The sequence below is a fragment of the Neoarius graeffei genome, chromosome 4, assembly GCF_027579695.1.
Source record: "Neoarius graeffei isolate fNeoGra1 chromosome 4, fNeoGra1.pri, whole genome shotgun sequence".
Taxonomy (NCBI): domain Eukaryota; kingdom Metazoa; phylum Chordata; class Actinopteri; order Siluriformes; family Ariidae; genus Neoarius; species Neoarius graeffei.
This window is the reverse complement of record NC_083572.1, coordinates 2,390,550-2,417,034: the sequence shown is the minus strand read 5'-3', so window position 1 is coordinate 2,417,034 and position 26,485 is coordinate 2,390,550. Positions and strand designations below refer to the sequence as shown.

The 26,485-nt window shown below is 39.7% G+C and overlaps 1 protein-coding gene across 9 annotated transcripts in view; it reads left to right on the top strand.

The window, feature by feature from the left end:
* Window positions 1-26,485, top strand: part of pecam1b (platelet and endothelial cell adhesion molecule 1b) — a 34,937-nt gene that overhangs the window by 5,115 nt on the left and 3,337 nt on the right. Inside the window, exons 3-12 of one of the 9 annotated variants that reach the window (XM_060918598.1) lie at window positions 2,732-3,052; window positions 4,866-5,147; window positions 5,647-5,910; window positions 6,026-6,298; window positions 13,952-14,233; window positions 14,336-14,620; window positions 14,754-14,855; window positions 20,925-20,981; window positions 21,103-21,195; window positions 23,355-23,410. In XM_060918598.1, the coding sequence (XP_060774581.1) occupies window positions 2,732-3,052; window positions 4,866-5,147; window positions 5,647-5,910; window positions 6,026-6,298; window positions 13,952-14,233; window positions 14,336-14,620; window positions 14,754-14,855; window positions 20,925-20,981; window positions 21,103-21,195; window positions 23,355-23,410 (2,015 nt within the window). The other 8 variants (XM_060918599.1, XM_060918603.1, XR_009654481.1 and 5 more) reach the window with 8 other exon arrangements.

The following is a 26,485-nucleotide window of genomic DNA, read 5'->3' as shown; positions in this document are numbered from 1 at the left end:
ATTCTTTGGTAGAACGACTTGTGTGTTTAGGGTCATCGTCTTGCTGCATGACCCACCTTCTCTTGAGATTCAGTTCATGGACAGATGTCCTGACATTTTCCTTTAGAATTCACTGGTATAATTCAGAATTCATTGTTCCATCAATGATGGCAAGCCGTCCTGGCCCAGATGCAGCAAAACAGGCCCGAACCATGATACTACCACCACCATGTTTCACAGATGGGATAAGGTTCTTATGCTGGAATGCAGCATTTTCCTTTCTCCAAACATACCGCTTCTCATTTAAACCAAAACGTTCTATTTTGGTCTCATCCATCCACAAAACATTTTTCCAATAGCCTTCTGGCTTGTCCACGTGATCTTTAGCAAACTGCAGATGAGCATCAATGTTCTTTTTGGAGAGCAGTGGCTTTCTCCTTGCAACCCTGCCATGCACACCATTGTTGTTCAGTGTTCTCCTGATGGTGGACTCATGAACATTTAACATTAGCCAATGTGAGAGAGGCCTTCAGTTGCTTAGAAGTTACCCTGGGGTCCTTTGTGACCTCGCTGACTATTACACACCTTGCTCTTGGAGTGATCTTTGTTGGTCGACCACTCCTGGGGAGGGTAACAATGGTCTTGAATTTCCTCCATTTGCACACAATCTGTCTGACTGTGGATTGGTGGAGTCCAAACTCTTGAGAGATGGTTTTGTAACCTTTTCCAGCCTGATCAGCATCAACAACGCTTTTTCTGCAGTCCTCAGAAATCTCCTTTGTTCGTGCCATGATACACTTCCACAAACGTGTTGTGAAGATCAGACTTTGATAGATCCCTGTTCTTTAAATAAAACAGGGTGCCCACTCACACCTGATTGTCATCCCATTGATTGAAAACACCTGACTCTAATTTCACCTTCAAATTAACTGCTAATCCTAGAGGTTCACATACTTTTGCCACTCACAGATATGTAATATTGGATCATTTTCCTCGATAAATAAATGACCAAGTATAATATTTTTGTCTCATTTGTTTAACTGGGTTCTCTTTATCTACTTTTAGGACTTGTGTGGAAATCTGATGATGTTTTTGGTCATATTTATGCAGAAATATAGAAAATTCTAAAGGGTTCACAAACTTTCAAGCACCACTGTAAGAAGCTCAAGAGAATCAATATCACGAGTGAGGAGTCAGGAACAGGGGATTGTGCTTTCTGTCCTTCCTCAAAATCGAGACGCCATCGTTGTCACCCTGAGTGACGCTTACCGTTTATCAGGATCACAGATTTGGGATGTTTCGTGAAATCTGTAAAAGGCTCAATATGAACATGTGACCTCGTGCTGTTTCAGTAAACTCACAGCTCAACTTCCACAACCTCATGGTTCAGTGTTGTGTGTGTGTGTGTGTGTGTGGGGGGGGGGGGGGGGGGACTGGGTGGTGCCTTGAGGTCTAAAATAACGCCTGTCCCCTGAGACCTCCTGTGTGTATTTGTTTAACAGAGTGATTTTCCTTCCTATCGTGATGCTCATGTTTGCAGGCACCGCTCTCATGGAGCGAGATGGACAGATAGAGAGACAGTTATTTCTCCATCTGTCTCTCCTTATCTCTCAATCTCGCTCTCTATCTTCTCATATGAACGTAGCTCTTGAATCAGCATTTCTTCATTTCAGACCTCCTCATAGCCAAGAACTACCAATACCCGACTTTACAATAATGTTAGCCACTTACTTCTGCTTACCTGCTTATTAGCGACTGGCGAGCTCTTAATTTCGGTTGCTGCTGCACTCAGCATGACACCTTCTACTTTGCTAACATCTCACCCTTCATTTTTTGAGATGCTGTATGGGTAAACTCTGAAATACTTTCATAATAGTAATAGCAAAAACAGTTAGCTATGTAATCATGCTAGCATTGAACCTAGCGTTAGGGTTGCTAATCGCAACTAATTAGCACTGCTCTGCAGTGAGACCTTCTAATATCAAGGACCTCATAATAATAATAAGAGGGGGCGGCACGTTGGTGTAGTGGTTAGCGCTGTCGCCTCACAGCAAGAAGGTCCGGGTTCGAGCCCCGTGGCCGGCGAGGGCCTTTCTGTGCGGAGTTTGCATGTTCTCCCCGTGTCCGCGTGGGTTTCCTCCGGGTGCTCCGGTTTCCCCCACAGTCCAAAGACATGCAGGTTAGGTTAACTGGTGACTCTAAATTGACCGTAGGTGTGAATGTGAGTGTGAATGGTTGTCTGTGTCTATGTGTCAGCCCTGTGATGACCTGGCGACTTGTCCAGGGTGTACCCCGCCTTTCGCCCGTAGTCAGCTGGGATAGGCTCCAGCCCGCCCGCGACCCTGTAGAACAGGATAAAGCGGCTACAGATAATGAGATGAGATGAGAATAATAAGAGGAAGAAGAAGAGAATGAACTGGATCTTACCACTAACACTTAGCATAACAGCTGCATTGTGAGCGTCGATTCTTTAAGAATGCAGCCGAATTTAATCATTCAGTATCGTGTAGTAATAACAGTAATAATGAATGATTAATTATAATCCTAGTCAGTTGCTTGTCATGCTTGAGGAAGTTTGATCTTCATCCTGGTCTGGTTTATGTTTAGTGAAACCAGAACATGATGATGAGCAGATTAAATGCTATGTTAATGTTAGTTGTTTGGCTTAGCATGGCTAGCATCTGGCTCATGGCACTTGCTAACATTTTAGTCACAACTAAGATTACTTAAAAGCTAATAATCCCATCATCAGAACATCTTTCCCCAGAGTTCATTCTCAGAGGTGTCACACTTTCCGTCAAACCTGCGAACGAGCTGGAGAGGGGATCGGAGCTGAAACTCATCTGTACCGCCAACGTCAGCTACTTTGGCAGCAATTCACCCCTCCTCCGATTCAGCTTCTTTAAAGAGTTCAACAAGCTCAACAGTGTGTACATATTACAGACCAACACCAGTAACCAAGTCGAGTACAACGTCACCAAAGCCCGGGCCTCCCACACGGGCAGGTACCAGTGTGATGTCACAGCGAAAGACCAATATCGGGACAGTTCCCCTCAGATGATTACAGTTAAAGGTACGGTCATCTGAGCTCTGCTTAAGCATTTTTCTCTGAGCATGGAGTATACTGTAATTAACTCCGTTAACTGATAAGTGGCCATGAATTAACTACATGATGAGCATGTTCATTATGTAAAGGCCTTAATTAAATTGTTCTTTATGATTTATGTGTGGATGGAGAAGGGAGTTGTCTTTAAAGGTGCGATAAGGAAAATATTTATACTGCTCTAAAGGCTGTGGATAGAGAAATGAGTTGTCTTTAAAGGTGCAATCAGTAAAATATTTATACTGCTCTAAAGGCTGTGGATAGAGAAATGAGTTGTCTTTAAAGGTGCGACAAGGAAAATATTTATACTGCTCTAAAGGCTGTGGATGGAGAAAGGAGTTGTCTTTAAAGGTGCGATAAGTAAAATATTTAAACTGCTCTAAAGGCTGTGGATAGAGAAATGAGTTGTCTTTAAAGGTGCAATCAGTAAAATATTTATACTGCTCTAAAGGCTGTGGATGGAGAAGAGAGTTGTCTAAAGGTGCAATAAGGAAAATATTTATACTGCTTTAAAGGCTGTGGATGGAGAAATGAGTTGTCTTTAAAGGTGCAATAAATAAAATATTTATACTGCTCTAAAGGCTGTGGATAGAGAAATGAGTTGTCTTTAAAGGTGCAATAAGGAAAATATTTATACTGCTTTAAAGGCTGTGGATGGAGAAAGGAGTTGTCTTTAAAGGTGCGATAAGGAAAATATTTATACTGCTTTAAAGGCTGTGGATGGAGAAGGGAGTTGTCTTTAAAGGTGTGATAAAATATTTATACTGCTCTAAAGGCTGTGGATAGAGAAGGGAGTTGTCTTTAAAGGTGTGATAAGTAAAATAGTTATACCACTCTATAGGCTTTGAGAGTAGAGAATGCAGCTGTCATTGAAGCTGCAATCAGTAATATATCTATACTGCTCTGTTGGCTGGAGGAGGACAGAAATGAGCTGCTATTAAAGGTGAGAAAATATATATATTTTTAACTGCTCCATTGCCTATTGGCAAAGTGAACCGAGTCATATTTAAAAGTGCCATAAGTAATTTGTTTATACTGATTTTTTGGCTGTGGTCAGAGAAAAATAAACCTCATTAAAGCTGCAATAAGTAATCCTACCAGCAGCCAGTCGAGCTGTATAACTATGCTGCTCTGTTGACTGTTGGCGGGTGAATGAAATCTTTATTAAAGCTGCCATAAGAATTATATTTATACTGTTTTATTGGATGCATGCAGAGAGAGAGAGAGGGAGGAACCATCATTAAAGGTGCAATTAGTAAAATGTCTATACCACTCTATATAAGAATTATTAGAGTTGTTATAATTCTATCACATTGTACAGCTCTTAAAAGTTGAGTTGCTTTCCATATGGCAGACACTTACTGCTGGGCAACTGGGAACCACAGACGGTAACGTAACATTAGCTGACTCCTGAGACTAGACGATTAAAAAAACCCGGCAGAATGTTAACGTTTTCTCTCTGTGAGGGTAAATTGTTAAGAAATTACTAAAATCACACAAGATTTACACATGACTGCAGAGTGAACATCTATGGGTTACTTTTATGAAACTTGATATGAGATGTTATGGAGAGAAAAAAAAAGAGATTGTGTTGCATCGGCCACTAGGGGGCACTCTGTCTATTAAAATAAATAAATAAAAGTAAGGATAACTTTACATCACATCTTTGAAGCTCTTTGGGGATTTTGAATTTAAAATTTATGTTAAATGATGCTAATTAGTGTATGTTCATTTTGAGTTTAGCAGAGACAGAGAGATACGTAATTTGTTTTCGGACATGCAGGGATCCAAACTCCAGAGCTGATTGTGGATAAGCATGCTGTGACTCAAGGTGATGAAGTGAGTATCACCTGTAGTGCGAAAGAAGAATCCGGTGTGCTGACTTTCGTCATTCGAGACGGCTCGAATATCATCTACCAAGAAGCAAGCTACACTGCTAAGATGCAGAAGAATCACTCCCTCAAGTCTCCCGGCTTGTCCAAGCTGTCCTGCTCATATTTTATTAATCTAGGAAGTGATATACTTTATTCAAACGTCAGCAACGTGGTCAGTGTGGTTGTGAACGGTAAGCAGATGATTTGTTCATTATTATTAGTTCATTATGATTGGACAGGGTGGTGTTGATTCATGTTCAGCTGTAATTCATTATAATACATTATCGTTTCTATAGCAACAGCTTGGGTAAAAGAAAATATGTATCATGATGAAGTTTTCTTTATTTAAGTGTTTAACATTTATGGAAGGAGTCTCCAGTGTCAGCACTTTGTAACAGTCAGAGATTTCGCTTTACGTTTTCGGACAGAGGAGTTTACGCTTTGCAGTAAAGAAGGAAGTTGCAGGAAGTAACATTTCACAGATAAGCTATTAAATGTAAGAATAAGCAGAGAAAAACATGTCGTCTTTTAAATAAATGAAAAATGGCAGCTGTTATCAAATTGCTGTGGAATAAGAAGAATAAAACATTGACTTTTTTTTGTGCTGTTGTAAATAACTGATTAAATTGCCTTTGTTTACCTCGAGCTTAGCAATGGGAATATTTATTGCCATTTTACTTTCCAACCCAGAACTGGACTTAACGCCAACTATCACAGTCCTCCCCTCAACAGAAGTCATCGAGGGAGACACCGTGAACATCATATGTGATGTGGAAGGGAACTACCAAAGCTCACCTCGTCTCACACTATCCAAAGGATCGCGTCTCTTCCAGATCTCTGATAGAAAAAAGGAGTACAAGGCTGTCGTCACGGCAGCCGATTCTGGGAGATACGAGTGCAGTGTCATGGTGAACAATGTAGAAAAAACTGCTAACGCAAATCTTACTGTCAAAGGTGAGAAACCACTTGAGGAGCAAATTGATATAAACTTTATATGTCCTTGTTGGCACTAATCTTTAGCCATGTGAACCTAAAGCACAATAAGAGTGTATTTCGTACCATTTTACAGAGCTCTTTTCCAAACCGGTGCTGACCCTGACCCCGTCCGAGGTGTTCGAGAGGCAGCAGTTTACCGTTACCTGCACAAGCTCTGATTTTGCATCAGAGAGAATTGGATCTCATGATGTGAAGTACACTATCTACAGGTACAACCAGGCGCTTAGCTCAACCGATGGCACGTACAGGGACACGGCGAGCACTGAAACCAATGGAAATTACACGTGTACCGCTCAAGTGAACGATACCATCAAATGGAGCCATCTCATGATCTTCACAGCAAAAGGTAGAATTGCATCCTTCTAAAAGTTCAATGCAAAGCAACTTCTCAGATCTAGCAACATCTTTATTAAGGCTAAACTCCAGAGCATCATCCTTCCAAACGCTAAAATCCAGACCAATGTTTCTATGAAAGATAGATTAGCATCCCTGTTAAAAAAAATCTAATTCAAATTTAAGAAAGTATCCTTCTTAAAGATAAAACCCGGTGCACTGATTCTTTTAAAAGCTAAACTCATCCGTCAAAACTCTCAGCAGTAGTGAGGTCTTTTAAAAATTCTATCTCTAGAACAGTTTGTTTAAATGTATCTAAAAGCTCAAATAGAGAATAATGTCTCATTAGAAGCTCAAATCTAGAACAACGTCTCGTTAGAAGGTCAAATCAAGAACAATGTCTCATTAGAAGCTCAAATCTAGAACAATGTATCATTAGAAGCTCAAACCTAGAACAATGTCTCGTTAGAAGCTCAAATCAAGAACAATGTCTCATTAGAAGCTCAAATCTAGAACAATGTCTCATTAGAAGCTCAAATCTAGAACAATGTCTCATTAGAAGCTCAAATCTAGAACAATGTCTCGTTAGAAGGTCAAATCAAGAACAATGTCTCATTAGAAGCTCAAATCTAGAACAATGTCTCATTAGAAGCTCAAATCTAGAACAATGTCTCGTTAAAAGCTCAAATCAAGAGCAATGTCTCATTAGAAGCTCAAATCTAGAACTATGTCTCGTTAGAAGGTCAAATCAAGAACAATGTCTCATTAGTAGCTCAAATCTAGAACAATGTCTCATTAGAAGCTCAAATCTAGAACAATGTCTCATTAGAAGCTCGAATTTAGAACAATGACTCATTAGAAGCTCAAATCTAGAACAATGTCTCATTAGAAGCTCGAATTTAGAACAATGACTCATTAGAAGCTCAAATCTAGAACAATGTCTCATTAGAAGCTCAAATCTAGAACAATGTCTCGTTAGAAGTTCAAATCAAGAACAATGTCTCATTAGAAGCTCAAATCTAGAACAATGACTCATTAGAAGCTCAAATCAAGAACAATATCTTGTTAGAAGCTCAAATCTAGAACAATGTCTCATTAGAAGCTCAAACCAAGAACGATATCTCATTAGAAGCTCAAATCTAGAACAATGTCTCGTTAGAAGCTCAAATCTAGAACAATGTCTCATTAGAAGCTCAAATATAGAACAATGTCTCATTAGAAGCTCGAATTTAGAACAATGACTCATTAGAAGCTCAAATCTAGAACAATGTCTCATTAGAAGCTCAAATCTAGAACAATGTCTCGTTAGAAGCTCAAATCAAGAACAATGTCTCATTAGAAGCTCAAATCTAGAACAATGTCTCATTAGAAGCTCAAACCAAGAACAATATCTCATTAGAAGCTCAAATCTAGAACAATGTCTCGTTAGAAGCTTAAATCGAGAACAATGTCTCATTAGAAACTCAAATCTAGACCTATAATCCCAGTAGAACCTCAAATCTAGAACAATGTCTCACTAAAAGCTCAAATCCAGAGCAATGTCTCAATAAAATCTCAAGTCTAGAGCAATGTTCACTTAAAAGCTCAGATGTAGGTTAACATATTGTGAGAAGCTCAAATCTAAAGCACTGTACCATCAAAAGCTCAAATCTGTAACAATGTCTTTCTTAAAATGCTCAATCTGAAATCTCTAAATCAGACAAATGTTCTGCTGAAAACTCAGGTCCACAGTATCGCATCACAAACTCATATCTCAAGCTTTTTTGTCCCTTTGCAATCTTAAATCTGTAGAAGTTTGACTCTGGAGTATCTCAACTTTAAAGCCGTGTCTTTCTCAAGGTTCAAATCTAGATCTAGCAATGGTTCTCCAAGAGCTTAAATCTAGACAGTTGTCCCTTTAAATTATCAAATTTTGGACTTGTTTCGTTCTTAAAGGTCAACCCCAGAGAAGGGTCTCCCGAAAAACTCCAACCAAGAACCAGGTTTCTTTGAAAGCTCAAATCTAGATTAGCATCCACATAAAGGTGATGTGCTTCTACTGTACAGCACACCTAGTAGCATCTCATTTTGAATTTAAAGCGATGTATTAGATTTGAAAGACCTACGTGCAAGCGAACATGCTAGCATTAGATTAGCAACACTCGTATTCTTGGTTATTTTCTGTTTTCATGGTGAATATGCTTAAAGGAGATACGCAGAACCTTTATTTTTAAACACATTTCTGAGTGGATAGTATCTCAATCCTTGACTCTTGTATGCTGCATAATTGAGAATAAAAATATATATATTTTTGAGAGTTAAAATCGACCGCAAAGTTGGCATTTGAGCTGTCCCGCTGAGCCAGCCAACCCTGAGTGAGTGACGTCACAGCGGTAACCGGTTTTAAGGCCGAGGCCTTTGACAGCTATAGACCAAAGCCAGACTCGGCAGGCGAGAGCGGTTGCAATGGCCTCTTCATTCGGATTTATTGGAGATTCTTTGGATTCCTCAGATAGTAATACGTCTGTCTGTGATAGTCCTGAAATTGGAGTGTGTGTACATGCTACTGCTATACACATAGAACTGTATCAGTTCGAACCATCGGAAAGTGAATCTGATAGTAACACGTCGGCCACGGAGGCCCCCGCCTTATGAAATAAAGCCAGAGAACAAAGCCGTCTAGAGAATTGGATGGAATTTAACTGACAGTCTCATGTGACACTCATTAAAACAGGATGGGTGTTATAACTTATGCAACATACATGTACATGCATGCATTTTCACTGATAAAATGTAAAAGGCTAATTAAATAATCAGATGAACTGAGACAATCACATTCTGAAGCAAATTAAATAATCTTATACCGCTAACTTAAACACACAATACAAGTTACATGGATTAATCTAAATGCAGGGAAACGACGTGTGTTGTTGTTGTGATGTAACCAAATGAGAGTCGCTTCTTACCCGTCTGTGTTCTCGCTTCTTGAAGGCCGATCTTGTGGCCAGGGGCGCCGCCAGAAATTTTGGGCCCCATGAAAGATTAGAATTTTGGGCCCCCCAACTTTGCCCACCCTCGTCACAATTGCACTATTGTCATTATTTGACTTTTGATAGCCCATGGACCTTGAGTTTGTGACTTTGTTATTACATTTTATGTATTAACCTACCAGGGACTAGATGAAAACTGGTCAGTGACTAATTCTGGTGTATTTACAATCACAAATGAAAATTCAAGATTTTGCCACATGCCTTCTTGTGCTAGGACAATTGGTAGTGAAATTGCCACATGCCTCTTTTATGTGTGCTGCGCTTTCTCCAGCTCCTCAATTTGAAACCAATGGTTTAGAACGTGTGAACATTCCACACACGTCAAACACTTGACTGGTGTCCGTTATTAGCAACACTTTAATCTAGCAAACTGTATATGGCGCTCGCTCATTAAAAACTTCAATCCTAAAGCATTTATGGGTTGTATTGCTGCTTACCTCCTTCTCCAAAGGGGGGTTCAGTGGTTTGGTAGGGCGGAGGTCCCCCTGAGGCTGAATCTGTGCATATTTAGGGCACCCCATTAGTTATGAAACTGGTTATTGGCACCAGCATAACGTAATATTTCATCTTGTTTATCACACAAGTCAGTTCAGTTATTAAAATGGAAAAAATGTCACTGTACAAACTGTAAAAGTGCTCTCTTGATAGGCTAATCCAACCACGTTCATACTGTTCATTTACCATTCGCTAATATTTTGAACACACATGTGAGCGATAGCTACCTTTCTTTGGGAAAAACTGAGTGACCAGTTGCCTGCCTCTCCGGTCCCTCTCAGCTTTCAGCTGCCTTTCTTTACGTTTTTGACAGCCACTCTTCATATTTAGCGATCATAGACTGTACGCACTCCACTGCTGGCTGGCTGGCTGCTGCACCGCGACACAGCAGCAAGTAGCGTTGCACTGATCAGCACAGATTTAACGCATCGCACTTCTACCAGAACTGGACCATACCATTTCGCAAAAGGGGGAGGGTTAAATGACAATATGTTGAAGAACTCAAGAAATAGACAACCTTGTTCAATTAGCTCATTTTACCAGATGGAATATTGCATTGTTGTTATTTCAAAAGTCTTATTAAAATCATTAAAAGCATATTATCAGCCCCTTAAAGGGCCCCATGGCAGCGCTGGGCCCCTAGAATTGTTCTAACCTTTCCCCCCCTGGCAGCGCCCATGCTTGTGGCTGATTGTTTTGAAACAATCTGACTTTCAGTTCTTTGTTCATTCGCTTCTTCCACGTAAGGGTGAGATATTGCTGCTGAGGAGAGCGTATCCAGCGGAGAAATCAGACGGCTGCTCCACTCATTCTCCATTTTCTCCATACTGAGTACTCCGCCATTACTGCTCGGCTCACACTCTGGGAGAACTGGTGCAACTGAACTCACTTTCCTTTTCTTGTACAACCCCGATTCCAAAAAAGTTGGGACAAAGTACAAATTGTAAATAAAAACAGAATGCAGTAATTTACAAATCTCAAAAACTGATATTGTATTCACAATAGAACATAGACAACATATCAAATGTCGAAAGTGAGACATTTTGAAATTTCATGCCAAATATTGGCTCATTTGAAATTTCATGACAGCAACACATCTCAAAAAAGTTGGGACAGGGGCAATAAGAGGCTGGAAAAGTTAAAGGGACAAAAAAGGAACAGCTGGAGGACCAAATTGCAACTCATTAGGTCAATTGGCAATAGGTCATTAACATGACTGGGTATAAAAAGAGCATCTTGGAGTGGCAGCGGCTCTCAGAAGTAAAGATGGGAAGAGGATCACCAATCCCCCTAATTCTGCGCCGACAAATAGTGGAGCAATATCAGAAAGGAGTTCGACAGTGCAAAATTTCAGAGTTTGAACATATCATCATCTACAGTGCATATCATCATCAAAAGATTCAGAGAATCTGGAAGAATCTCTGTGCGTAAGGGTCAAGGCCAGAAAACCATACTGGGTGCCCGTGATCTTCGGGCCCTTAGACGGCACTGCATCACATACAGGCATGCTTCTGTATCGGAAATCACAAAATGGGCTCAGGAATATTTCCAGAGAACATTATCTGTGAACACAATTCACCGTGCCATCCGCCGTTGCCAGCTAAAACTCTATAGTTCAAAGAAGAAGCCGTATCTAAACACGATCCAGAAGCGCAGACGTCTTCTCTGGGCCAAGGCTCATTTAAAATGGACTGTGGCAAAGTGGAAAACTGTTCTGTGGTCAGACGAATCAAAATTTGAAGTTCTTTATGGAAATCAGGGACGCCGTGTCATTCGGACTAAAGAGGAGAAGGACGACCCGAGTTGTTATCAGCGCTCAGTTCAGAAGCCTGCATCTCTGATGGTATGGGGTTGCATTAGTGCATGTGGCATGGGCAGCTTACACATCTGGAAAGACCCCATCAATGCTGAAAGGTATATCCAGGTTCTAGAGCAACATATGCTCCCATCCAGACGACGTCTCTTTCAGGGAAGACCTTGCATTATTTTTCCAACATGACAATGCCAAACCACATACTGCATCAATTACAGCATCATGGCTGCGTAGAAGAAGGGTCCGGGTACTGAACTGGCCAGCCTGCAGTCCAGATCTTTCACCCATAGAAAACATTTGGCGCATCATAAAACGGAAGATACGACAAAAAAGACCTAAGACAGTTGAGCAACTAGAATCCTACATTAGACAAGAATGGGTTAACATTCCTATCCCTAAACTTGAGCGACTTGTCTCCTCAGTCCCCAGACGTTTACAGACTGTTGTAAAGAGAAAAGGGGATGTCTCACAGTGGGAAACATGGCCTTGTCCCAACTTTTTTGAGATGTGTTGTTGTCATGAAATTTAAAATCACCTAATTTTTCTCTTTAAATGATACATTTTCTCAGTTTAAACATTTGATATGTCATCTATGTTCTATTCTGAATAAAATATGGAATTTTGAAACTTCCACATCATTGCATTCCGTTTTTATTTTCAATTTGTACTGTGTCCCAACTTTTTTGGAATCGGGGTTGTAGTTTTCTTTTCCTTTAATTGTTGGTATTGCACCCTCTTTCAATATGGGCTTGTAGCCAACGCTCCTCAACAGATCAGAGGTTTCGTACGAGTCTTCAGTAAAATGTGCCCATGAATTTCTCGCAAAACGCGTCCAAAACTTTGCAGTTTGAACATTCTTGGGCCATGAATGCAACATAAACCCAGCTTCTGTCATGTTGCTGCACCCGCCAGCAACACATCTATGTGGCATGGCGATAAATTAGCTCAAAACGGAGGATCAATTTACTTCTTACGGATTCCTCCTTAGACTCTCTACAAGTCAAAATTAATTCAGAACTTGAGAGAGTCAGTCTCTGGCTGTGTGCAAACAAATTATTCCTTAATATAGACAAAACTAATTTTGTGATTTTTCATCCATTTCAAAAGAAATTGTTAAGCCCTTTTATAATTACATTGAATCAGAAGCCAATTAAACAAAAATCTAGTATTAAATATCTTGGAGTAATAATAGATTCTCATCTTACTTGGAAAGAGCATATTAATCAATTGTCAAAGAAAATATCTAGGGGTGTTGGAATCTTGTCTAAACTTCGCTATTATGTTCCTCAGAACATTCTTGTGCAGCTTTATTATTCTCTTATTTACCCATTTTTAATTTATGGTATTTTAGTGGGGAAACGCCTACACAACAACTTTAAAGCCCTTAGTAATATTACAAAAGAAAGCTGTCAGAATTATAACTTTTTCTTCATTTACTGAACACGCTTCTCATATTTTTAAAAGGCTGAACATTCTCAAATTTTGTGATATAGTCTTATATTGTAATTCTATATTTATGTATAAATTCAACACAAATGTTTTGCCTTCTTTTTTTGATAATTTTTTTCTTAAGTGTCAGAACAAGGCACAAATACACCACCAGGCTGGCCTCAAGGTCAGGTTATTCTCTGCCTCCAGCTCGTACTAATTTTGGTAAATTTAACATTCGATTTAAAGGAGCAGTAATCTGGAATAGTATTAATGAATCATTTAAATCTTTCAATCTTGGTAAATTCAAGTCTTCTATCAAAGCCAATTTTTTTAAATTCATATTAGTCTCTTCCAAATTTGTTTAACTGTTTTTTTTAGGTTTTTATGTTTTTGCATCTTCATTTTCATTTCTCATTGTTTTTTTTTCCCTTTTTTGTCAATGTTTGATTGTATTTGTGTCTCGTCTGACTTTTTCAATTAATCATAAAAAGATTTGCTGCCTAGCTCGATTAGCTTTTCAGTTATTTCTAGGCAGCATCATACCGTACTATTTGTCTGTTTTATGTTTTTGTTATTTGTAAATTTATGTGTTTAGTATGAAATAAAGAAATAAATATATCTAAAGATCGGAGTTGCAGTCAGCTCTGTGTTTTAGTATAGCGGAAATGGCGATGAGACCGATAGCCTTACCACTGTGACATCACAGATGTCAAGGTCATTCACTCAGACCGCTACCTATATGAATCATTTTAATCGTAAAAATTACTATATTAGATTTATTGTTAACGCTTAAAACTATTCCTGTGCTGTTCTTGAGGTCTCAAGGCATTTATAAACAAAAAGTGAGGCCATGGTTCTGTGTATCTGCTTTAATCTGTTTGATTACCTCTTCCTCTAGTTCTCGTCTCCAGACCCAACATCACTGTGCTCCATGACGTGATCCTGGGTCAATTATTTCAGATCGAGTGCTACTCGGACAGCGGGAGTTTCCCCATCACTTACACGCTGAAGCGGAACCACAGTAGGCTGAGCATTATCACAGTATCAAGGCCATCTCAGAAAGCCATCTTTAACATCAGCATACGGTTCGAAAAAGAAATCAATGAGTTCACATGTGAAGCCCAGAACAACGGCAACGATTCAGTTCAGATGAGTGGCGCTCTTTCCGCTCAGGTTATAGGTGAGCTTAGAGGAACCATCGATCCAGAAAATACCACCAAATGACTTCCTTCAAACCTGCTTTCAAACTCCACCATGTTCCTGTACCTTTTGTACCTTTTAGTTCCTGTAGAGAAGCCGAACCTGATGACGATCCCTGAGGCTGACAACGTCGTTGAAGCTGAAGAGGTCAAGTTCGTGTGCAGTGTTAGGAAAGGATCTCTACCCATCACCTTTAAATGGTACCATGATGATAACCACCGTCCTGTTCACACTGTTACGGAGAAAAAAGACCACGCCACGTACAGCCTTCCCTCGGCGAGCAGCATGCACAGTGGCACGTATTACTGCGAAGCTTTAAACCAGGGAGTGGAAAAAGTGGAAAAGAGCAACCACATCGTAGTCACAGGTTATACCATAAAAATACCACACAAAATTTCCCTAGCTCAACAACAAGGTTCATCTCAAATCTTTTTTTAACATCTTGAATATTAATTACATACAATACATAACCAACAGTCTGGGTTTTTTTCCCCGTGCAGTGAGGATGGCCAATTGGAAGAAAGGCCTGATCATCGGCGTGTGTCTGCTGGTCGTGACTGGACTCGTCCTCGCCTTCCTGTTACGCCACAGGGCTAAGCGAGGTAGTCACAGCTACAGCCCGCCTAGCGTGTCTATAGCCCCCCATGCCTGACCTTTCTCAAAACAAAATACCCCCTCTTTCATCCTCTCTTTCTGTCACAGGTAAACGAGAGGCCACGGTCGAGCTCTCAGTGTGAGTTCGCTTGCTTCTTCTTCGCTTCTCTCTTCTTTCTTCTTCTGTAGGAACAAACCATTCAGTTATTCTTAGCGACGTTGAATGGAGCGCTAATACGGCTAACGGTACATCATTACAAGACAGGATATGGTTATGGTTAGTCCTGTGTTTGATCAGTACGGTACGCTACATTAATTAGAATGCATTACATAGCATCGACTCCATAATTCTTGAAAATGAGCATATCCAGTCACTGAATATATATGATACGTCAAACTTAAACATGTATGATTTCATTTCGACACACAACTCCTTTCAAATTTACTCGCTTGCCCAAATGTGAACATAATAACAGCATTGAGGCTCTTCCTGTAATGACTGACGAGCCAAATTCATTTAGATAAACTTTAACCCTGCAAATCCGCCAACAGGAAATCAGACTGCTGGATTAGGGTGACGTCTTTCTAGTAAATTCAGTATGGACGCGCTGATGTTTATTACTGTTACAAAACAAAATATCCTATTGTACATATTTTAGCTGTTTGCAGGTGCTAACAAGTGATCACAAGCTAGCCAAAGGAACGTGCAAATAATATTCTGTTTAAGAAGCTAACAAGTTGGTGCTACGCAAACGGCAAACTAGCTAGCCTAGCTGTTCAGTGAAACGTGACTTTCTCTCCAGATGCACGTCACACCAAGGGACAATCCAGCGTCAAAGCAGGTTTACAGTGCTTTTGTGTTTTGTGTAAAAGCTGTTTCATTTTCCCCCCATGGTGATGGATGGGAGAGATTTTACACATCTGCAATGTCATATTCATACCACGGGGGGGAAAGGACTTGATTAAAGACAAGTTATTTTAAATATTCATTAGAGGCGTCAATTTTGCGACATACGTCATCGAAAGCAAATAAGATGCATTTTAAAGCTAGACGGCCTTTCGATTTCATAAAATCGGTGAAATTTACTGTAGTTCCCTCTGAAATGTGGTGATTGTGATATCTGTTTATTTCTGTAATATCTCACAAAATATCAGGCCATTCTGTGGCTGGGAAGTTATTTAATTTGAGGGGATTAAAGCAAATAATGTGCATGAAATGAAATCGCTCGCTTGGCGCAGTCAAGCAGACAGAGGAAGTCTGTGTGCGCATGCGCAGGTTTACCTTCTTCTTCTTCTTTTGGGTTTTACGGCAGCTGGCATCCACAGTGTTGCATTACTGCCATCTACAGGTTTCCCTCTGAGCGTGCACTGACAGTTCCATCATTCTGTCGCTAAACGAACAGCTGATCACACCGAGGTGCTCGCTGAGCGCCCATATTTATTAGTTTGGTCCTGCGTTTCCTTTCCTTCGTATAGAACATAACGTCTTTTCTTCTCGCTTTCTTTCCGTTACTGTAGTCGGTCTTTCATGTTTCATTCGCACACTCACGTCCTCCATTTTTCAATCCTGTTTCAAATTTGTATCCCACAATGCCTTGCGTGAACGGTGAAAGCCCACCACGGGATGTGATGCATGACGTAGTGTCTTATATTGGGTCATGGTGAAGCAGGAAAAAATAGCGGAGAATTTAGGGCCACGTGGAGATAAATTCATTAATTGTTCTATTTAAAAAAAAACTAAGAATTGGAAGTCTGTGATTTGAATTCAGTAGCTTTCGGTCACTAAACAAAAATAATTGGATGTCGGGGAAAATTTTTTTTATGACCTACAGTGGGGCGGCACGGTGGTGTAGTGGTTAGCGTTGTCGCCTCACAGCAAGAAGGTTCTGGGTTCAGGCCCCATGGCCGGCGAGGGCCTTTCTGTGCGGAGTTTGTATGTTCTCCCCGTGTCCGCGTGGGTTTCCTCCGGGTGCTCCAGTTTCCCCCACAGTCCAAAGACATGCAGGTTAGGTTAACTGGTGACTCTAAATTGAGCGTAGGTGTGAATGTGAGTGTGAATGGTTGTCTGTGTCTATGTGTCAGCCCTGTGATGACCTGGCGACTTGTCCAGGGTGAACCCCGCCTTTCACCCGTAGTCAGCTGGGATTGGCTCCAGCTCGCCTGTGACCCTGTAGAACAGGATAAAGCGGCTACAGATAATGAGATGAGATGAGATGAGATGACCTACAGTTGAAAAATCTGGAAGGCAGTTGACCTTGAAAATCATTTTAGTGAAAATTTTCAGTAAACATTTCATGAATATGCTCATATTTGCAGTTTTTCCGTTATTGTCTCAGCGATATATTTTGGGATTCAGTTTTAACTTCGTAAAAATTTGTGGGAAAAAAGCAACTGTTCTTTATTATGTCAAATACTGAATGCTCATCCTTTTTTTTCCTTCACCCGTTTCTCAGAAAGCCTGTGATCCCTCAATACAATGATGCCTCAGTAATCTCAGGCCCATGACACCAAGCTTTTTAGCGCTCCCAAAGTCCTAAAGGTAGCCCATTTTTCTTCTACGTTCACCTCCACATGTCCATCATTAACCCACCCATCACTACGTTCTGGACCAGAGATAGAGCATGGCTGAGCTTTGCTATGTGGCTGCTAGCATGAGCTATCTCTCTTTCACTGAGCTTTTCAACTCCCAAAATCTTATTCCAGACGGAGCACCCCACTTTCACACCAAATGGACGAGATCGACTGAGGGAAGTCAAGATGATCTCACATCACTTCCTGTTGGCACAAATAACAGGATCACCTGCAGGAGCTTGTAAACATGGACCACAAAGAGGGGAAAATGCAAAACGCATCTGATTTTTTTTTCCATGATCAGCATTTAACAGAAAATAAAGATGGAAATTACGTAAGAAAGGAAGATGAATACGATCTCCACTACATTTCTAAAGCGACTGAAACCTTTTGGTTTTCTCTCAACGACGTGTTTTAAAGAAGAATTTTTCCCTTATTGTTTTATGATGTTTTTCCAGCTTTTCACCACTTACTTCTTTGTACAGCTTCCAAATATGGAAATAATAACTTAAGAAGTCATTTGAAATCCAGTATGGCACGCATTCAAACAGAAATTCATAGCTAATTTATGCTAATTAATGTTCTGTCTTCATTTACAGGCACATCATTCTTTTATATTGCACTTGTCTTCTTGTTTACATATTTGTTCATCTTTCTTGTAAAGTAGGTGAACTGAAGTTTTTTTTGTGGTTTGTAGGTTAGTCATCAACACACACGTGTATAAAATACCATAAATGTACCATAAGAATATCACATTAATAATAATATAATAAATAAATAATGCCTTATTTTGGAAATTTGGTCCTTCCTGTCTGGATTACTTCATATGCAGCTACATTATTGTTGTTTTTCCTTAAGTGTAAACTCTGAAAACATTTTAATAATTATTTATGAATATTTCATATTTTTATTTACTAGTTTTTGACTTTTAATGCTACTTTTTTTCCTCAATTAATAATTGAATAATTGAAAATCTGGCATGCTGTTGATTGAATCAGTTTTGGTAAATGTTCTTCTGTGATATAATTTTCACAAAAATATAAAGTATAAAAATGAGTTGTTGTGCTTTTACAAGCTCCACACCGAAACCAGTGAAAGTCTGGAAGTTAAAATGTATATTCCAGATGTAGTGAAAGTGGTTAGGGTGCCAATAAATTTCCTTGTGACTCCGTGTAACTCGGGCAGATCTCATTTCTGTCCTAATGTCAGTGAATGAATTCTGCAGGTGGAGGAAATGCACTGATTGTTGCTAAGTGGAGGCGGCGCAGAGCAAATGGACACTTCCTGTTTAGGCTCCTGCTAATCTCCAGACTCCACATCTAATGCAACATTCCAGTTATTACTCTCAAAATCTGAGCTGTTATTCTAGAACCACATGATTTTAACTCTTTATTCTAGAACTCTACAGTGTTTGTCTCGGGGTTCATAATTACATTAAGAAGCCTACGGTTAGGGTTATTCAAGAATTTTACAGTTTGTCATTTTAAAACTCCATTATTTAACTTGTTACTCTAGAACCTTTGTGTTTTTCATCTAGTCTGGTTTTGAGTTGAGAAATCTTCAACAATGGATATTATTCTAGAATTCTCAGTTGTCATTCAAGAATTTCATGGTTTTTGTTATTCGTCGGTATTGTTTTTCGGAAATTCTGCATTTTTCTACAATTGATTCTTGTAATTCTAAACCTCATCTTTATTCTTTATCCAAAAATTTCATGCTTTGTGTGTTTATTCTAGAACTGTGTTGTTCTAGATTACAGATATTTAAATTATAATTAATGTCCATAATTTGAGTGTCCATGATTTGACAATTTACCAAACAAGTTTAAAATTTGGGTTATTATACATACTCTGTTATTCAAGAATTACATCATTTGTCTTTCTATAACTTAACTCGTTATCTGGAACTCTGTATTGTTTGTTGTCAGCCAATGAATTTTGGTTATTAGAATTGAGTGTCCTTCCAAATATCTCTATTTGCTCTATATGCTAGATCTCTGTAATTCCAGTCCTTACTCTAGAACTGTGTTGATAATCTCGATTTTCATTATTTAAATTATTATAACACTCTTCACTGTTGTTCTGGAAATCAGTCAATTAAAATATTCTAGAAATCTGCATTGTTCTCGAATTGCTATTCCAAAACTCACATTTGTGATTCCATGATTCCAGAACGTTTGTGCTTGCTCTGAAAGTTAGTGTGGTAATTTTAAATTTCCATGATCTAGATTATTATAAAATTCTTTACTGTTATTCTCCAATTCTGTTTTGTGTTTCCTCAAAGTCTGTGGTTTGAATTGCCTTTCTAGCTCCCTGTGTTATTCTAGAAACTCAAACATAATTTGATTTGTCACTCTGGAACTCTGTATTGTTGTTCTAGGCATCCACAGTTTGAGGTGCTATTCCAGAATATGGTTTTGATTTGTTATGGTTGGAGTCAGAATTTTACTCAGAATCTAGAACTCTAGTTTTTACTGGAGCCTGAAATACCAACAATCTAGAATTCTAAAAAAAAAATTAAAAACTAAAACATTGATTGAGAATCTAGAGCTGTGTACAACTGGAGTCATAGAGTAAGTGTGACTCTAGAACCCATTTTTTAAAAACTGAAATAAACAGGAGAACTAGTCTAGAGCTAGTTTGGTTACTGAGAGTCTATATCTCAGTGTGATTAGAAAATCTAGCACTCTTAATTGATTGAACTCAGAATCTTAGCTGGGAGTTGAGAACTCTAAAGATTTATTAGACTCAAAATTTTACTGAGAATCTAGAATAAAATTTTAAATTGTTATTCCATTTAAGTTGTTGGCAGAGTTGAGGATGTTAAGGTTTGCGATGGGAGTGACAAGGTTGGACAGGATAAGGAACGAGCACATCAGAGGGACAGCACATGTGGAGAGCTTGGGAATGAAGCTAAGAGAGATGAGACTGAGATGGTATGGGCACATCCTGAGAAGAGATGCAGAGCATGTTGGAAGGAGAATGTTGAGGACGGAGCTGCCAGGCACATGAAAATGAGGAAGGCCAAAGAGGAGATACATGGATGTGGTGAGAGAGGACATGAAAGTGGCAGGTGTGGTAGAGAAGGATGTGGAAGACAGGGAGCAATGGAGACCAAAGATCCGCTGTGGCAACCCCTAATCGGGAGCAGCCAGAAGAAGAAGAAGAAGAAGATTCCATTTAAGTTGTTCCTGATTGTCTAGAACTGCAAGACTGGCATCGCAATTTGTGTGAAAATCTACAACCCAGGGTTTTTTTTATTAAAATAAACTGTCTCGAACTCTTGTTTGAATAGAGTCAGAATTTTACTCAGACTCTAGAATCCAGTTTGATGATAAATTTAACTAAAAATCTTTCCGAAAAAACTGTTGCTTGTCCAGTAATTCTGGAGTAGATCCCTGGGGGTTTTTTTTATGTTCTTCTGAAAAGTTCTTGATGCATGTAAGTGTTGATGTGATGTAGGTTATAGGATGCTGATTTATTTTGCTGTTGCTGTGTGTTTTGTAGGTAAAGTATCCGTCAGCGATGGAGTAGGAATCTGGAGCAAGAGACCACCGGCTGTAGGTAAGTAAAATTTCCGCTACAGCTCTGGATCTGTATGTTTGAGATTTCCGACCCAAGCTGCCTGTGACTGGGCTGCAGTGTGTTAGTAAAAACACGGAGGTGTGTGATGACTCTCTGACAGACAGCAGTGAGGTAGTGGATTTAGACGAACATGAGGAGCTGAATGTGGAGTATACGGAAGTGCTGCATCCGCAAACCGCTGATCCCACACAAGGTAAACCAATTTTTTTTAAGCATTAAGAATCCCGCCGAGGATGGTCCAAGCTATTTGACATGCGCGCCAACTATGAAACCACTAGCTACAAAAAATACAGAAATTCCTGCGTCTGTGTTTTTTGTCGTCCAAATCTCACACTAACAGACGAACAGAAAGTCAAACACTCGACTTCAATGTGAAAGAACTTTGGAAAGTCTCTGTCGGAATTATTATCCTCTTTGTGTCTGATTTATCCAATGGGATATGAACAGAGTGACTTGGAAATCTTACACAGGAGAATTTACACAAGACTTTCATAAAAATCTGGTTAATTTGGAAAACTTGGACGTTCATGTCCTACATTTCGCTTTTGAGTTGCAAATGACGTGAAAGAGAGCGATTCAAATGAAATCTCTAAGTTAAGACAAATAAAAATAGCAGGTTAATTTGAGTAAAAGTAATGGCACTCTGTGAAAGGAGGAAGAGTTGGCCTTTCTGAGATGCACTTTCACCTTTTAGTTGTCATTTTCAGCTCTCTGAGAGCTTTGCCTTTACCTTTTATGGAATTGTGTGGGTGTGGCTAAATGTAAATCGGCTGTGTCTAGAAAACTCATTTGGCTTTTGTTAAAATACATGTGTGAGTATGAAGGAAATTAGTGAAATTTTTTGTAATTTTTTTTTTTAATTTGTAAAAAATAAATTGTAAAAAAAATTTTTTAATTCTGAGAAATTTTTAATTTGTTTTGTCTAAACTTAAAGATGAATTCATGAAGATAAACGTATAGCTGCTCACAGGATGTTCTCCGAGCATCGCTACAGCAGCGTGTCGCTCATTTGAGTTCCTGCAGTTTGATTTATTGCGGTCCGTTGAGTAGGGATGATGAAATTAATTCACTGTGGTGGTGATGAAATGAATTCTTGATCCAGATCTTGGTGTCATTGGTTCTTTGGTTCATGTCCTGAAACATTTTGCTTCTGAATGGAACTCCCAAATCCAAAATCATCTCGCGTGGTGTTCCCACCAACTCACTCACTCACATTTTATTCCTCTTCTCTGTTCTTCATTTCTCCCCACCGTCCTTCCTTTCTGTCTTGTTCTGATGTATTTCAGATGAAATCTTTCAGCTCTTTGCCTCCTTCTCTTTCTGAACATTTAGTCATCATACTCTCCATCCCTGATAAGACGAAGTCCACTTCCTGTGAGATCTCGGATGCTTGTACGCTCATTTTAAAAAGGGTTTGGGGTTTTTTTTTTTTGTTAATAACAGTGCCATCTTTTGTTGTATAAACAGGAAGGGCTGAGCTAATTACCTCAGGAGATTCCTCGTTCCCTAAGTGCCTCTTGTTAGCTTTGTATGTTACACAGGGAGCGTTTTATCACAGCAGCTTTCATCTGGGACATCTGCCCGGCTTTGACCGGTGATGTTTAGACGTTCTGAGATAACAGGGCAATTGTTTTCCGAATATTTCTCTCATTTGTCACCCAGTGATGCTTTTATTCATTTATTTATTGATTGATTGCTCAGGGATAATTTTATTTTTATGCTCCAAAAATCTAAAACCTCTTCAGGTTTCAGCAGTGTTTTATAAAAGTAGCAGAATTTTTTCCAGATATCATTTTAAAAAAATTTTCCTGTTATGTGTTAGCCGTTTATATATTGGAGATTAAATACTGAAGATAAGAAAACACATTAAACAGATAAAAATCTATAACTATGCAGAGTATTTACATATAATAATTGTTGTAACACTGTTTGTTTCTTTACTTCAGGTAAAATGTATTTATAGAGTAGAACAACACACAGCTTCTGTAATCTCATTCTCATTATCTATTTATTTTATTTTTACACACAAGCATGCTAACACCGTTTTAACAATTTTATAAAAGCAGCATGAAACTCTGGCACCTTTTCCAGTTGGCGGTGATTTGTTTGTTGTTGTTGTTGTTGTTGTTGTTGTTGTTGTTGTTGTTAATATTTTAGCTGTTTATACTGTATAATAGAAATTTTGTTGAAAATTTTCAACAAAAAATATTCCTCAAGTCTAAAAGAAATAATTGAAACACTTTAAAATATTTGTTCATCCTGTAATTAATCTCACACTAATTATTCTATTATATTTCACATCTTTACTTGAGATGAGATGTATTTCTCTCTCTTCCATCTCTCTTTTTTCAGTTCCATTGAGGAAAGGCACAGATACAGTATACAGTGAGGTTCGGAACCCTTTGTAGGTAGGTAAATAAATAAATAAATAAAATTAATTAATAATCATTAAAAAACAAAACAGTAAGACTGTAATAGGTTTAGCTTTCTTGAATGTTTCTCTAGAGGGAAAAAAAAAAAAACCAAAGCTATTCTTCAGTACAGTAGAGGTACCTAAGCTCAGATTTTAGTAATAATTTAGAAAGAAGGGGAAAATAATAATAATAATTTTAAAAAAGACAATGGATCATCTTTTGGATTTGACATGTTTAAGCCAAGAATTCACTGAAACCCTGAAGTTCTGCAGGACTGGATTGAAATAATCCAGCTCATGCCTCTGTGTCAGGTGTCCACTTCCTGTCTCTGTTCTCTGGAACGTCCTGTTTGCTGAACTTCGGACATATTTCAACATGTTATGCCTTTTTTCTTTCTTTTTTTAAATTAAGCAGACCAAAGTCAACAAAGAATGTTATGACAAAAGTTATAAAACACTTAAAACTATTTTTAAAGTTCATTGTAATTTTTTTTTGTTACACACGCGCGCGCACACACACACACACACACACACACACACACACACACACACACAGTACTGTACAAAAGTCTTAGGCCCCCTATTTATTTTTTCACACAAACTTTGTTATAGATTTCTATTTTATGACTTCTACACTCTTAGAAAACAAAGTACATCAGGGCACCTTTAGGAGTACAACAGCTCGTCACTGGATCACTTCCATTAGGTACTTATTTGTACCGTTTATATACTGCTTGGGGCGGCACGGTGGTGTAGTGGTTAGCGCTGTCGCCTCACAGCAAGAAGGTCCTGGGTTCGAGCCCCGTGGCCGGCGAGGGCCTTTCTGTGTGGAGTTTGCATGTTCTCCCCGTGTCCGCATGGGTTTCCTCCGGGTGCTCCGGTTTCCCCCACAGTCCAAAGACATGCAGGTTAGGTTAACTGGTGACTCTAAATTGAGCGTAGGTGTGAATGTGAGTGTGAATGGTTGTCTGTGTCTATGTGTCAGCCCTGTGATGACCTGGCGACTTGTCCAGGGTGTACCCCGCCTTTAATAATAATAATAATAATAATAATACTTTCGTTTTATATAGAGCCTTTCAAAACACCCAAGGTCGCTTAACAAGGTATCTGTGTAGGTGTGTGTAGGTGTGTATGTAGGTGTATGTGCTTGTGAAAACTAGCAGCCAAAGGCCTCCAAGAAAAGATGTGTTTTGAGATGTTGCTTAAACACTGCCAGTGAAGGGGCATGCTGAATGGTGTTGGGTAGTTTGTTCCACAGAAATGGAGCAGCTACATGAAATGCTTTGTCACTGGTGGCCTTAAGTCTGGAACGAGGAATGACCAGCTGGCCCTTGGATGAGGACCGCTGGGATCTTGAGGGAGTATAGGGGTGGAGGAGCTCAGAGAGGTAATGGGGGGCCAGGCCATGAAGGGACTTGAAAGTGAGGAGGAGGACTTTGTAGATGATGCGAGATTTGATGGGGAGCCAGTGAAGCTGTTTGAGAATGGGGGTGATGTGCTGCCAGGGCCTAGTGCCTGTAAGGATCCTGGCAGCAGAGTTCTGGACATATTGCAGTCTGTCTATGGCCCTGCTGGGTAGACCAAGCAGAATAGCATTGCAATAGTCTAAACGGGAGGAGATAAAGGCATGAGTGAGAGTCTCTGTAACTGTGTTTGAAAGTAAGGGCCTGAGTCTGGAGATGTTTCGGAGATGGAAGAAAGCAGATTTAGTGACTTTTTTGATATGAGACTGGAATGATAGTGATGAATCCAAGATGACACCCAGGTTACGGACTTCATGGGATGGGGTGATGGAGCAGCCATCAATGTCCAGATGGAAATCTCCAACCTTCCTGAGCAGTGGTGCTGGTGCCACCACCATGAGCTCAGTTTTATTGCTGTTCAGCTTGAGAAGATTGTTGGTCATCCATGTTTTGATGTCTTGCAGACATAGAATGAGAGGTGTGGGGGGGAGCTGAGCAGAGGGTTTGGTGCTGATGTATAGTTGTATGTCGTCGGCGTAGCAATGGAAGCTGAGACCATGGGAGCGAATAATGCGTCCAAGAGGGAGCATGTATATGGTGAAGAGAAGAGGGCCAAGCACCGAACCTTGCGGAACGCCGTGGCTGATGGTTGCTGTGGTGGAACGGGAGTCTTTGAGTGTGATGAATTGTTGCCGGTTGGATAGGTATGAGTGAAACCAGAGAAGTGCTGTGCCTGATAGTCCTTCTTTCACCCGTAGTCAGCTGGGATAGGCGCCAGCTTGCCTGCGACCCTGTAGAACAAGATAAAGCGGCTAGAGATAATGAGAATGAGATGAGTATGTCCCTTTACACACTCATCCAGAAGGGTAATTTTGCACAAGGCCATCTGTCTATAGCAGATAAAAATAAAATAACAAAACGCGTCTGGAAAAATCCCAATGGAGTCTGGGGCCAGATTCGTGACGTTACCTGCGGAAGCGCCAGCAGGCTGTGCGAGCTTTGCACGGTTTCAGTGCACAGCCTGTGTAGACCAAGCGCTCCCATTTCTCTCTCATTGTCCGGTCTTTTGGGAAATGATGAGTACTAATCCCATCATGATTGGTGTTGCTACACCCTCCTACGATACATCTGTTAACCATTTTAATAATTACGCGATAACGTTGAAGAAATTTGCAGAAAACCACCAGGTCGTTTTCTCAAACAAACCAGCGCTGAATAGGATTCAGAAGGAGGCGTCCCGCACGCGACGTCATGAAAATCAATGTTTGCCAGGAAATCCAAATGGCAAGTTTTTTCAGAGGCGGACCAATTCGCCTCAAATGGCTTGATTTCAACTGAATTTTTCTGGTATTGCGCAAGGTAAAAAAAAAATTGCACAAAATGCAAAATGTGACAGATATTTGACCAAAGTTTAATATAAAATAGGAGAATTACATTGATCTTGCTTCTGAATTTACCCGTGATATGCACTTTAAAAGGTTCATGTAGTTACCCTGAAGTCCAATAACGAACCCTAGAGGGTACATTAGTGTAGATTGTACACTCACTTGGGGGACAGAAATGGACTCCTCCTGTATGTACCCCGATTTCTGACAGTGTACATTATC